The sequence below is a fragment of the Notolepis coatsorum genome (genome assembly GCF_963971535.1).
Source record: "Notolepis coatsorum genome assembly, chromosome: 13".
Taxonomy (NCBI): Eukaryota; Metazoa; Chordata; class Actinopteri; order Aulopiformes; family Paralepididae; genus Notolepis; species Notolepis coatsorum.
The window spans coordinates 111,109,651-111,124,372 of record NC_140177.1 but is presented as its reverse complement, the minus strand read 5'-3'; the positions used below and the strand labels follow the sequence as shown (position 1 = coordinate 111,124,372).

The 14,722-nt window shown below is 43.5% G+C and overlaps 1 protein-coding gene across 2 annotated transcripts in view; it reads right to left on the bottom strand.

Moving 5' to 3' along the window:
- fam49ba (family with sequence similarity 49 member Ba) overlaps positions 1-14,722 on the bottom strand; it is a 157,198-nt gene that overhangs the window by 55,817 nt on the left and 86,659 nt on the right. For both annotated transcript variants that reach the window (XM_084327905.1, XM_084327906.1), the window contains exons 2-3: positions 8,043-8,131; positions 5,754-5,875 (exon numbers count right to left, since the gene is read on the bottom strand). In XM_084327905.1, coding sequence (XP_084184031.1) covers positions 5,754-5,875; positions 8,043-8,115 — 195 coding nt within the window. In that variant the 5' untranslated portion in view covers positions 8,116-8,131. The remainder of the gene's footprint in view (positions 1-5,753; positions 5,876-8,042; positions 8,132-14,722) is intronic.

The window sequence follows — 14,722 nt, the reverse complement described above, 5'->3', positions numbered from 1 at the left end:
AAAGCCGGTGGGTGGGGATTGGACGTTGTGGACAGCGACTCCTACAGGTTGGTTGGGTGATGCCGGTACGGCGGAAACAGGAAGTATCGGGGCAGCGTGAGCCTCCCACGTGTTACTCCTCGCCACTGAGAGTTTGAGCTGTTGCGGTGAAAAGATGCGACAGGCTGCCTCCTCGTGTACCGGAGGGGACACGTGATGCAAGGCTTCTATCCTCACTACAGCCGAGCAGTGGGAGGCATAGTCTAGCAACGTTCAAGACAGGGGAGGGAAGAGTTGGAAACACGAAATTGGGATGGGAGAAAAATAGAAAATGGGGAGAAAAAGTGGATACAAAAAAAAATATTCTCGATTTCAATGCATACATTTTTTATAATATAATAATAATAAATAATAACAACTCTATCCATATAGCACCCTACACATATGGACCGGAGCCCAACGTGCCCCACAGCAAGTAGCACAAAATTAACATAGGCATAAAATCAGAGTCGACAACAATCAAGAATCAAGAATCAAGAGGTTTATTTGTCACATACATACCAGGCCATACAGTGAAATGCGGGTGGTCTTGCCCGCATTGATTGTGCAAAATACAATAATAAAATAGAATAAAATAGGCATCAAAAAAATAAAATAGAGAATAAAATAGATAAGACACAATATATGCATGGTAAAAAAAAAACATGCTAGGTTCCTGAGAAACTGGTTCTTATATACACTACTATGCAATATACAATTTACAATGTTAACTCTTAAAGTATCTAAACTATACAGTACCTCCTTCTTTTAAAGTGTTTCTAAAGATTCTATTTTTTAAAGTGACATTTTGTTTAAAGGTGACATGCATTATAAATGTCTTTTTTCAGTGTCTAGCATTGTATTATAGTAATAGGAGTTAGTATCACTGTGTTTGTGTCTCTAAATACCATATTGGCGGATTGCCGTCATTCAGGTCATTCATTTCCTGCTCCATTTTAATCAGGTCGTTCTGATTTGACTCGCGGATAGTGATCCGATTGGCTCTGTGGTTGTAGCGCACCAAACGGGGTTTGACAGAGAGCGAGCGAGAGAGAGAGGGAGAATCAGATAGACCCTCGCGACAGAGCACACATACACGCGCGTCGCGCTGTCGTCTCTCGTCTGTCTCTCTCTCCCCCTCTCTATCTCTCTCGATTCGGGAGCATGAAACTAACGCCCGTCTATAGCTGTAGCGTGCGGCACAGTGGAAGACTTCCTCAAACGGGAGAAGGAGAGAGAGAAAGAGAAGGGGACCTGCGTATCTCGCACGCAGCTGTGTTTACACAGTGCTCTCTCTCTCTCTCTCTCTCTCTCTCTCTCTCTCTCTCTCTCTCTCTCTCTCTGCCACTCACAGACTGTGTGGATGACTGTCACTGAAAGTGCTTATGGGCGGAGCCCAGCCAATAATAGGCTGAAATCTTGAGGCTGGAAAATGATGCTTTTGAGTACTCCTCAAGAAATATAAAACAATGATTTTTTTTAAATAAACCTTACAGATGTCTTCCATAGACTCACAGGAATTGTGTAAAGTTGCCCAAATAGTGCTAGGAATAGCAATGCGGTTGCCGCATGAGTGGTGTGTGTGTGTGTGTCTGTGTGTGCTCGCTCATGTGTATTTGTGAGTGGAGAGTTCAGTGTTCAGTGTTCTGATGGCCTGGGGGAAGAAGCTGAGTCGGAGTCTCTCTGTTCTTGCAGCGTGTGACCGTAGGCGCTTGCCTGACCGCAGCAGCTTAAACAGGCTGTTGTTGGGGTGGTGACGGTCTTTCATAATTCTGCAGGCTCTGGATTTGCACCTCCTGTTATATAAGTCCTGCAGGGCAGCAGGGGTGGTAGTGCAATACCCGTAGTACGCTCAGCTGAGCGCACCACTTTCTGGAGTGCCTTCCTGTCCTGTGCCGTGCTGTTTCCAAACCAGGCAGTGATGTTTCCAGTCAGAATGCTCTCTACAGCCCCGGAGTAGAAGGAGTGGAGTATCTTCCCCGATACTCTGAACTGCCTTAGCTGTCTCAGGTGATAGAGGCTCTGTTTCGCCTTTTTCACCACAGAATCTATGTGTGTAGACCATGTCAGGTCCTCTGTGATGTGGACTCCCAGGTACTTGAAACTGCTCACCCTGTCCACGATAGCCACGTTTATCCACACGTTTGTCCCCTGCTGTATTCTCCTAAAATCCACAATCAGCTCTTTGGTTTTACCAATGTTCAGGAGTAGGCTGTTGTCCCGGCACCAGCGTGCCAGTTCATCAACCTCCTCCCGATAGGCCTTCTCGTCATTGTTAGAGATCAGCCCCACCACCACTGTGTCGTCCGCAAACTTCACTATGGAGTTGGAGCTGAACTTGGCCACACAGTCATGTGTGTACAGTGAGTACAGCAGGGGGCTCAGAACACAGCCCTGGGGGGATCCGATACTCAGGGTGATTTTGCTGGAGGTATGACCCCCCACCCTGACCGCCTGGGGCCTGTCACTTAGAAAGTCCAGGATCCAGGCGCTCATGGCGGAGCTCAGACCCAGATCGATCAGCTTGTCAACCAGTCTGGTGGGGACTGAAACTGAACTATAGTCAATGAACAGCAATCTCACATAGCCCCCCTTCTGACTGTCAAGGTGAGATAGTGTGTTGTGCGGTACTTGGGAGACCGCATCGTCAGTGGACCTGTTTGCCCTGTATGCAAACTGCAATGGGTCCATGTTACTAGGGAGGGAGGCACAGATGTAATCCTTGACCAGCCTCTCAAAGCATTTCATGACCACAGAGGTGAGTGCCACCGGTCTGTAGTCATTAAGGCTTGTTGGAGAGGAGTTTTTTGGCACAGGGATTATATTTGACATTTTGAAGCAGGCAGGGACCACGGCCTCAGCCAGGGATATATTGAATATGGATGTAAATACTGGGGCCAGCTGATTTGCACAGGACTTAAGTATTCGTCCTGTTATCCCATCTGGGCCAGCCGCTTTCAGAGTATTTATACCCTTAAACATTAATCTTACGCTGTGTTCCGTCAATGAGAGTGTGTGTCTCCCCCGTGGATGAGCCCCCCCCTCCCACGGTAGCCGGCGCGTCAGTGACGTCATTAGCCAGTGAGCTAACGTCGCCACTGCTCACTCCAAACCTGCCGTAAAAGGAGTTAAGTTCATCCGCAAAAGAGGCATCGGCACTCACTATTGAGGGGGGGCTGACTTTATAATCAGTTATCGTTCGTACTCCCCGCCATAAGCCTCTCGTGTCGTTCTGTGCCAGCTGTGTCTCCATCTTGTTCGCATATCGCCGTTTAGCAGCCCGCACCTCCTTGCGTAGCATATAGGCTGCTACCTTATACTCTTCCATGTTTCCCGATGCTGGCCCGAGTTGTAAACAGCCGTACGAGCATTCAGGGGCACTCGGATGGAATTGTCCACCCACGGTTTCTGGTTTAGGAAAACCTGCACCTTCTTTGTGGGGACATTACCGTCAGCTAATGTTGTTATAAAGCTAACAACAACATCAGCATATTCACTGACATCACTGGAGCTCGACTGTATCATCCCCCTAGTCTACGCCCCCTAGTGCGTCCTGTAGCGTGGCCTCTGAGCTCTCGTAACCACTGCTTCACCTCTCGCGACACAACAGCCTCTCAGGCTCGTTGTTTGTAGCTTGGTAAAAGAAATATAGCGTTGTGATCTGATTTACCTAGCGGAGGCGCTGGTACTGCCTTATATCCCTGTTTGAAAGGGGTGTAGCAGTGATCCAACATATTTCCCCCCCCTAGTTGTGCATTTGATGTGTTGGAAAAAGTTTGGCATAACTTTTTTCAAATTAGCCTTGTTGAAGTCACCGGCTACGATCATAGCCACGTCCGGATGTTTGTTTTGGTGTTGATTCAAATAGTCCTGTAGGTCGGCCAGAGCTCTGGCGGTATCGGCTTGCGGTGGGATGTAAACGGCTGTTGTTATGATGGCTGTGAATTCCCGGCGGAGATAGAATGGGCGACAAAGGATGGACAAATGTTCAAGGTCCGGCAAGCAGGAGCGGGAAAGGATCTTCACCTCCTTGGGACTGCACCAGCCGTTGTTAGTGAGGAAGCAAACCCCTCCACCAATGGACTTTCCTGACTCTTCAGTTCGGTCAGCTCGGAAGACAGAGAAGGAATCCGATGGGATGATGTTTTGATCCGGTGTTGCTGGCTTCAACCATGTCTCTGTGAAACATAGTATGTTGCAGTCTCTCACATCTCGTTGGAATCGAATCCTTGCACGGAGATCGTCCATCTTATTCTCCAGCGAACGTACATTTGCCAACAGAATCGATGGGATCGCCGGTCAGTAAGCAGAACTTTTTAGCCGTATTCTGATTCCACTTCTCCGTCCTCTATGCTTCCTCTTGATCCTGCCGCCTTTTCTATTGTCCTCATTGTCTTTGTCCTTGTCCCGTCTGATCTCTGATGGCCAATCTTGGCAAAAAGTGTCGTTAAACTCTTCTTCCAGTCCGGAGTTTAAGTCCATGAGTGCCTGGCGGTCGTACGACGTCCATGCCAGCGTGGTTTTTATAAAAAAAAGTATTAACAATAAACATAATAACTAAAAGTGCGCACAATCTTTGCGGGGAAAAAACAACGGCGACTGACCTCGGCCGCGCCATGTTGAAGTGCAATGTATAAAATGCAGTACAATAAGTACAGTGTTGCTCGTAGGCATGTGAACCCCCCCGGAAAATGCACATATACTGTACCTTGGGGAATACTGTGTGTACATTTATCGTCATAGGATATGTTCATATTTACCACAGATTTGGTAAATGTAAAGCCCATTGTCTCACGTGCACTTCTATTTTATGTCTTTCAAACACTGTTGAATACAGCTTATGCAGACCAACCCGCAGTGCCTTAAATATGTCTAATGGGTGCATTTATTTTGTATTTTATTACTGTAGCTTTCAAAACACAGATAAATGGAGTGGGTTGCCAAATAGATTTCTATTGGTTGAATTTCTTTTTGATTATACGCTTTCGACCATCAAATACAGCTGGTGCAAACCAACCAGCGCAGTGCTTAAAGAGATTTCTAATGGATGGATTTCTTTTGGATTATTAGCTTACGCCTTGGCAGCGATCACTTCAAAGCCACACTGATTATAGTGCATTTGAATTTCAGAGGGAGTCAGGATGAAAGGAGGTGCTTACATGCGTCCAGAGGAGCACCTCCTAAAGTTCCTTTTAGCACAGCTCCAAAATGACAGAGAGCTTGAGCTCTTTTCATTAAAATGACACGTTGTGATCAAAAGAGATAGGGCCCGGAAAGAGACACAATAGCCAAAAAGAAGGGGGGAAAAAGAATTGTTAACCCTTTGCACAAAAAAAGAAAAGATGATTGATGCCAGTCTTGGCTCCCTTGTTACCTTGGCAACCATGAACTGAAATCTCACCAAAATGTACCTTAGTCCCCCGAAACCCAAACCATGCAGCAATTGCAATATAAAGGAAAGCACGACGTGAATGAGTTACATTCAGATTTCCAAGACATGATTACACTCTCTTTGGGTTGCCAATTACCATATTTGGCACACTGGGATTCAAATGGGAATGTACCGTAATTGCTTTGGATTTTCAGGAGCCAACTTGACCGAACCCCCCTCCCGTCAAGTCAGTGAGCGCCAATGAGTGACAATGAGGAAGTAGATTAGTGTACAGAGAGGAAAATAACGGAACCATCCCTGTATCGGCTGCCTAGAGAGAGAGAGAGCAAACGGCATACTTCACCTGTCGGATTTCCTCTCCTGCCCCCTTGTACGACTGCAGGTCATCCAGGACAGCCAGAGACTCCATTAGTATCTGGTTAACCTGCTCCCACACCACCCTCTCTGCCTCTGTGGGCTTGGCATCTAAGGGGCGGTTGCAACGAGGAGTGATTATCAACATAGACTAGAACAGGTCTGTCATATATCATATCAATAACAATGGAAATATCAATGAAATAATGAATATTGCATTTATATTGCACTTTTCTAGACACTCAAAGTGCTCCACCACTGTGTAGAACCCAACCTTGGGCTACATGGGCTCAATGGCTGCCATTCACTGGCACCAGAGGCACACATCCCACTACACAATGGTCTGAAAGGACAGGGAATGATACCAGCCTATTAAGCGGGGGGGGATTAGCTGGGCTTGATGTCAGACCTGATTGGGAATTTGGCCAGGAACGTCGGGGAGCCCCCTACTCTTTGCGATAGGCGCTCTGGATTCTTTAACGACCGAATTCGGGATCTCGGTTTAACATCTCATTTGAAGGAAACCACTAATCTATCACCGTAACAGGGGCATTGTTACTGCCAAGTCCAGAGGATGGACCCTGCTGGACAACAACACCACTTTCCAACAACGGCCTTGACCGGGGCTCGAACCGGTGATCTTCCGATCACGTGTTCGGAGCCCTACCCATGTAGCCACACTGCCGTATTGTGTGAAATGCAATCAAACTGGCACCCAAAACTATTACTACTGGGGGACAGTGTGGATGCTTAATGGTGGATCACTTGGACGTGTCCTGTTAGTTAACCCTGTCCATTTTCTATTCTATCCTATTCTATTCTATATCACTATGTAGTGCTGTTTGGGTGCTTGTTGTGTGTTGCTTGTGACAGTGATCACAACTCCCCCCCTGGAGATTAATAACATTGTTATCTGATCTCATCCTTGTAACAACTAGAAGGTCTTCCTGTCAAGATCCCACAAGATGTCCCCAAGACACACACACAGACAGACACTGTTGTTGTTGTTTTTTTAGTTTTTTTTAAAGGCTCGATCCATGATCCAAATAGAAGCAAATGTGTTACCCCACCATCAATATTTTGATTTACATCTACAGAGCAAACTCTTCAAGAATGTTATGAAATGATAGACCACGTATTCATATGGTGTAACAAAATAAATCCAGTTTGTGGCTTTAATCTGAACACTGGCTTGCCTCAAATGCCTCAGAGGGTAATTTGTCCTTCCTCGGATTTGCTCGTGGAATTCTGAGGAATGTCCCTTTCTTTCAGCTGGCCCCTTTCCCTTCTGTCTCAGCACCTTAGGGCCTGTTCTGAGGAGCAACTGCCCCATGTCCAACTGCTGTTGGCACGGAAGCATTCAGTAGGGGCCCTAAGCCTAGTTTAGCCATTCCAACTGAGGTTTTCAACCCGTCTCGCTCCTCTGCACTCCTCCCTCCCTCCCTCTCTCTGTCCGGTCCTCATCGCTCCCCTTCCCTGGAAGCCAAATCCCACAAACACCAGCCTTCATCTCATTCCACATTCTGGCCGAAGCAGCAAATCCTAGAAAAGAGCCAGAGATGGGATGAGGCGGGGGGGGGGGGGGGGGGGCGTGATATCGGGCGTGGTAGAGAGCATGGGGATTGCAGAGGAGAGAGAGAGAGAGAGAGAGGTTTTTCTGCGGCACGCATCTTCCAATCAGAATCCCTAGCAGGTAGCTTCTTTCCCTCACCATAAGCTTGCCAGGGATTCACCTAAAAATACCTGACCTACAACTGCAGCACCTCTAGAAGCAGCTGGTCCAGATGCCGTGATATTCCCAGTATTCCCAGCAGACGCTTCGCTCCAGGAACTTTCTTTTTGCCCCACTATCCTGAGGCAAGGAATCACACTGTCGCTATGGAAACCCAGTTAATAGATAAAAAGACTGTTTTTCTAACCTTGCTTTGAACTGTTGCCTTAACTGAACTATATAAATGTCATACTATATAAAAAATTTAAAAGGTGGCGATTTCATCGTGTTTTAAATAGGTGTCATAATGGACCGTGTGTTGCTACAGTAGATATTTACAGTGTGCACAGTGTGTGTGTGTGTGTGTGTGTGTGTGTGTGTGTGTGTGTGTGTGTGTGTGTGTGTGTGTGTGTGTGTGTGTGTGTGTGTGACGTGTACGCGCACGTATGTGTGTGTGTGTGTGTGTGTGTGTGTGTGTGTGTGTGTGTGCGTGTGTGTGTGTGTGTGTGTGTGTGTGTGTGTGTGTGTGTGTGTGTGTGTGTGTGTGTGTGTGTGTGTGCGACTTACTCTCAAAGTCCAGGAAAAAGTTGCCAGCGTTGTTGTCGATGTCTCTGGTCAACACCTTAATGAGGTTCCCCATGCTGGCCAAGCAGAACCTGCACGCACACACACACACACACGCACGCACGCACACACACACACACACACACACACACACACACACACACACACACACACACACACACACACACACACACATAACACCTTAATGAGGTTCCCCATGCTGGCCAAGCAGAACCTGCATACACATATATAACACCTTAATGAGGTTCCCCATGCTGCTGGTCAAGCTGAAAATGTACCCACACTAGGGCTGTCTTAAATACTTTGAAGCTTCGTTCGATGGGCAGGGGATTCGAATATGGAAAAAAAATTCGATTATAAAAAAATAAATAAAATAAATAAAAAAAAATGTTTTGTGCAAAATCAACTCTGCCTCTCTTTGTTAACTACAACAAGCAATGCTGTTTGTTATTTAAGATGAGGTCAGACACGGCACTGACAGATTTGTGTTCATTGTGCTGCTTTTATAAAGCCTCAAGTGACAGCTTACAATATTTCATGAAAGCAAAGTGTTTTGTTTGTCTACGATTTAAAAAGGTTTAAACTTTACAGCACTGACAAAGTTGAACAAAGTGCTGTACAAGTCCCACAACGTTAAAAAAAGAAAATATAAAAAAAATTGTAAATTTAAAACAAAAATTTGAAGCTTCGAATTAAAATCGAATCTCGGCCCGAAGCTTCAAATTCCAAAAAAAAAATGAACGTCAGCCCTAACCCACACACATACATACATAACACATCACTGGAAGTGTTTTTGTGACCAAACTACTGAGAGTGTATATTAACAAGTACTCTTTGTAAACAAGTCATTTATTGGTGTAAGATCAAGTCAAGTCAAGTCAAGAGTTTTAATTGTCACGGCATACAAGTATACAATGAAATGCGGGTGGTCTTGCCCGCGACGATGTGCAATACAGTGGTACAACATATAATAGAATCCAATAAAAAAACAACATTGTGCAATAAACAGGTAACAGCCAGGTAACATGGTGTGACATCTCGGTATCTGTACATAGTATTTACAGAGCATATAGGACATGCTAGGTAGCTTTAGTAGTGCAATACACTGTTGGGCAAATGTATATTTGTAACAAGCATGCCATTCATGATAAGCTACAAGAAACAAACCAATTCCTGTAACAGCCATGCTCTACAGTACATGCATCAATCTATTCATTTGACATGATTATGAATGCCTTAAGCCTCATCCTCTCTACTTCATTCATTTTCAAAATAAAAGAGGCTATGTACAGTAAGGTCTGACTTAATTCATTTCACAATAAAAGAGGCTATGCAAAGTCTGACTTAATTAATTAGTTAAGTGCTTGGTCTATTAGGCTCTGGACCAAATTTGGTTATAATTGGACCAATGATGTAGGTCCACCAATGTGTTAGTAACTGGCTGGAAACAGATGCAGAATGGCCAAATGTGAAAGGCCTGTTGGAGCTGGAGCAAACACACTCAACCCCAGAATGTTTTGATGTGTTCTGTGGTTGAGTGAATCTCCCAGTGTATTTCTATGGAGTACACATCCGGCGCGCTCAGAAAATAGCCTTGAGGTGGATTTTATTAGAGCCATATGAAATCCGTTTTATTTTTTTCCAAATTCCATTTAATTTTTTTCCAAATTCCGTTTTTTCCGTTTTAATATTTCAGAATTCTGTATTTTGCTTTGTACGCTCATTTTACCATCAGAAATAGTGTCTAATAAGTGGGAATGAATAAATGTCCACAATTTAATAAGATATAACAGTCCATTTAATAGGGCTGTCTTAAATACTTTGAAGCTTCGAAGCTTCGTTCGATGGGCATGGGATTCGAATATGAAAATCAAATTTGATTATTAAAAAAAAATAAAAAATTATATATATTTTTGCAAAATCAACTCTGCCTCTCTTTGTTAACTACAACAAGCAATGCTGTTTGTTATTTAAGATGAGGTCGGACTCGGCACTGACAGATTTGTGTTCATTGTGCTGCTTTTATAAAGCCTCAAATGACGGCTTACAATATTTCATGAAAGCAAAGTGTTTTGTTTGTCTAAGATTTTAAAAGGTTTAAACTTTACAGCACTGACAAAGTTGAACAAAGTGCTGTACAAGTCCCACAACATAAAAAAAAAGTAAAAAAAAAAAAAATATATATATATTTTTTATTTTATTTTTTTATAGTGGATTCCATTTTTATTGCTCAATTCCGCGATTCCGTCCGCGATTCCGTGATCGCGGATTCCATATGGCTCTAGATTTTATCCCAGCCCCTCCACGAGCGGAGCACAGCGCCGGGCACAGCCAGTGTGGACAGAGGCACCTATTAACACGGTTGCTAATTGACACATCTGTTGTCTCCTATTATCCTACTTGTAGCTGCAACATGAAGAACTGTCGAACACCGCAGGCAAGGTCAGAGGTCATCTAAGATTAACTAGGTGCTTAGGAATGTTACAACCCGACACTAGAGCAAGAGAGACAATTGACTTTAGTCGTCTCTACGGGGAGGAAATTATCAGGCTAAATGGTGATTTCGGGCACATCAGTTGCCAAAGTGAAGTGGGTGTCGCTCCACGTCCGTTCTGTTTTAGTGGTAACAGAGTGATGCAACCACGTCGACACTTTGTACGTTTTAAATCAGGACTGCCACCGTTGTGGGTTCTAGTCTTAAATCCCTATGGAAAATACGAATGGGATTCGCAAAATGTACATTCTATAGGATTTGTGCTGAATAGAGGATACAGTGATACACTATGTTTTGTAGTTTTCTTTAAGTTAACTAACATCAGCTAATATCAACTTTGTGAAATTTGAAGCCTTAGTTTAGCATTGATTTTAAAAGTAGCATAAATAAGGCTTAAAATGTCAAAGCTTAGATCTTCTGTTCAGCACAGACCTTATATAACAGTCTGTGTGGATATAATGTTATTTTGTGAATCCCATTCATATCCTTAGGGATTTAAGACTATACGCAAAGTGCCAAGTTTACAAGAGAAAAACACATGCAGTTTTTATGTTAATAGCTACCGAAATCAATGGACATTTGGAAAATGTCTATGAAAAACAAAAGATAAATCAAAATAAATAAAACATAGAAAAAAGGCTAAGAAACACAAACAGCAGTCCATGACACACATTAAGCAAGATCACCTTGAGTAGCAGGTTTCATGTAAATCAAACTCAGTGTAGGAGTTATGGCTTTGCAAAATAGAAATAAAAGTCAACCTTTTATTTTTTTATAGCACCACCATTTGACTGATGATGCATGAATACACCAATATCTACCACTGTGTCAAATCCTATGCCTCTATCTATCATATACCATCTCACGGCAAACTGAATATTTTTGGGGACAAATACATACCAGAATGCTGGTCATCAGAGCTAAAGGGGTTTTGCAATCATGTGAGATTGTATTCCACTCCACATCCCTAGGGGTGATAAATGGAATATGTGCCTCAATCTCATATCAACTGATTTATTCCCAATGGCTTTGACAATCACTATGAATAATCTAGGACGACTAGATCATATGAGATAGACATGACATTCACTATATGAATTGTGTGTGTGTGTGTGTGTGTGTGTGTGTGTGTGTGTGTGTGTGTGTGTGTGTGTGTGTGTGTGTGTGTGTGTGTGTGTGTGTGTGTGTGTGTGTGTGTGTGTGTGTGTGTATGTGTGTGTGTGTGTGTGTGTGTGTGTTTCTTAACGTATCTGATAACAGATATGAGTATTTTGTATCTTGTACCTTGTATCTTATTTATGTGTGTACACTTCAGACCCTGGAAAGATGAACTGTACTCTTGGAGCCGCTGTCTCTTCATGTATTGATGCATTACTAAGCATGCATTAGTAAGCAGTGTATTGTGTATATGGCTGATACGTGTGATTATAAAACGGGTAGCTCAAATCAAGCCATCTGACTGGTTTATAGCCGTGGTATAATAACCGTATACCACGGCAATGACGTTAAGTTCCTTTGAACAATTCAGTATGTTTAAAATTAGGATAGCCAGCTAGTGAGGGTAGTGTTAACCAACTGCCAGACCGCTGTGGTGCCCCACCTGGAGGAGTGGACTGAGTAGTGCATATTTACGGAAATTGAATCACCTGCTAAACGTTAACAAGAAGCAACTGATAGTGCTGGCCCTAACAATTGATTGATTGATTTAAAACTTTATTAACAGATTGCGGAATGGGTACAATACAGTACGGCTCAATACACACAATTGTTAAGGGGATGCAGACCAGAGAAAGACCTTCGGCTTGTTTACATCAGGGTCCCCCATTTTCAATTCATCATAACATTTATGACATACAGTCATACACGACAGTACTGTTACATCCAGACATTTATGACATACAAGATATACAGTACTGTTTAAGAGACAGAGTTTCTAAAAGAGAATATATACATTTGAGGGGGAAGAAACTGTACATTGTAGGGGGTTGGATGGGGGGGGGTTGGACATTTACCGGGGCCAGTTTCGAAGGTGGGTAGGGATTAATATTATTTTACAGCTGTGGGTAGGGCGTTCCACATTGTTGTGGCATAATTGCTAAACGTGTTTAGTCCCTTGTTTGAGCCGAATCTGGGTTGAACATGATTTGTGGAACTCCCTCTGGTGTTGTGGTCGTGGTATTCACTGACCTTTGGGAAGTATTTCGACATGTCATGGGTATCTTAGTGGTGTAGTGTATCTTGTAGACCAGGCCCATTGCAAGTTGCTGTACTCTGTCGTCTACTCTAAGCCATCCTAGGTTGTCAAAATGGGCAGGGGTGAGGTGGGTTTTAGGAGTAAGGTCAAGTAGTAGTCTGACCAGTTTGTTTTGTGATGTTTGTAATCTTGTTTTTTGAGGTGCTTTGGTACCATGAGGTGCACGCATAGTCGTAGTACCCTTGAATGAGTGCTCCTGCCAGAGTCTTCAGGGTATTCTTGTTTACCAGAGAGGAGATCCGGTACAAGAATCTTGTTCGTTGGTTGACTTTTTTGATTACATTGGATGCCATTTTGTCACAGGAAAGATTTGCCTCTAGGATGGAACCCAGGTAGTAATTTCATCTTTCCTTGTGACAATATTGTCACCCACAAGAGACTTGAGAACCACTTCTTTACTGAACAATTTAGCAAACCCAAATGAGTTGTGATTAGAGTTGTTCCGATACCGATACCGGTATCGGAAATGCCGCCGATACTGCCTAAAATGCTAGTATCGGTATCGGCGAGTACACGTAAATTCTAGCCTCCGATCCCATGATGTAATTTATCTCCTGCCGAGTCCTGCGGAGAGTGAGGATTATAAAATGAACATGTTTTAAAGTGTGATGCTGTGTCATTTTAACAGCAGATACACTTTCTTAAATTCCATTGTCCCCGACAGTGCGGTGTGACGGGGAGCTCGGACGGGAATCGGGATGTGTTTGGCTGGTGTTATGATAGCATTAGCTGGAAAGATAGCTAGTTGGAACAACATCCGCTTTTAATGTTACATCAAATCAGATGATCGCCTGTCCTTTCTCCAGGACCTAACACTGTCCGTGACCGTCTATCAACAATAATGCACCCACGTGAATTGTATTTAAGTTAAGTAGCTACGGACTAGCGTTAGCTGACTATTACTAACGTTATCTTAATGTCACTGCGGGAAGGCGAGCTAGGTCAGTTAGCTTAGCTTGATAACGTTACCGTGTCTAAAGTTGGTGCTATTCACATAATCCAGCAATAATGGCTGCAGACCTGCAAGCAAAGTACAGCAAGTGCCAAAGGATAAGAGTCTGAGGCGGAGTTTCAAAAGAGAATGTTGAATATTTATTTTGCATCAAAAACCACAACATGAACGTTCTATCTGCCACTAGCTTACAGACTGAATAGGGTATATCTGCAGAGCCACTGAGTAGCAAGTGCAACACCGTTTAATGTCCGTGTGGATCATTGGAGTAGGGTATATCTGCAGTGCTGCAGCCCATACTCATTGATTAATGATACTAATACAAATCTATACAATCACCTGTTGTTGAATAAATACCATACGTTCTAGTTATTACTAAAAAACAGTATAACAGTATCTGAAAAAAAAAAAAAAAAGTATAATTTATATAATTTTTTTTTATTTATTTTTTTTATGCATTGGTATCGGATAAATATCGGTATCGGCCGATACCCAAAGCTTAGGTATCGGAATCGGATCGGAAAGGGAAAAATGGTATCGGAACATCTCTAGTTGTGATACCTGCTCCTGCAATCTGCCATGTGTGCCGGACCTTTGGCGTGGATAGAACATCATCATGGCAGAGTAAAAGCAGCATCCAGGCTGACAGGCAGTGGCTTCATCCCGGTGGCTCAGAGCATATTCCGGTCGTGAAGCTATTCAAATAAGCGAACTGGCTAAAGAGCTAGCATTAGCTGCTACCTGCTATACAAGTGAAACTGCTTTTTCTTGTAATATAAGCTAAATGCTTGCAGGTGGGATCGACTGGAACAGAATACAAAATACCAGAGGGATTTATGAATGGTTGGAATAATAACAGATGTGATGCATGGATGCTATTGTTATGAGTAGCAGCTGCTAACTTAGAGTTGGCTGTAAGTTTGTTTGTTGGGCTGCTAAGCCGTTACATTAGTGTTAGCTAG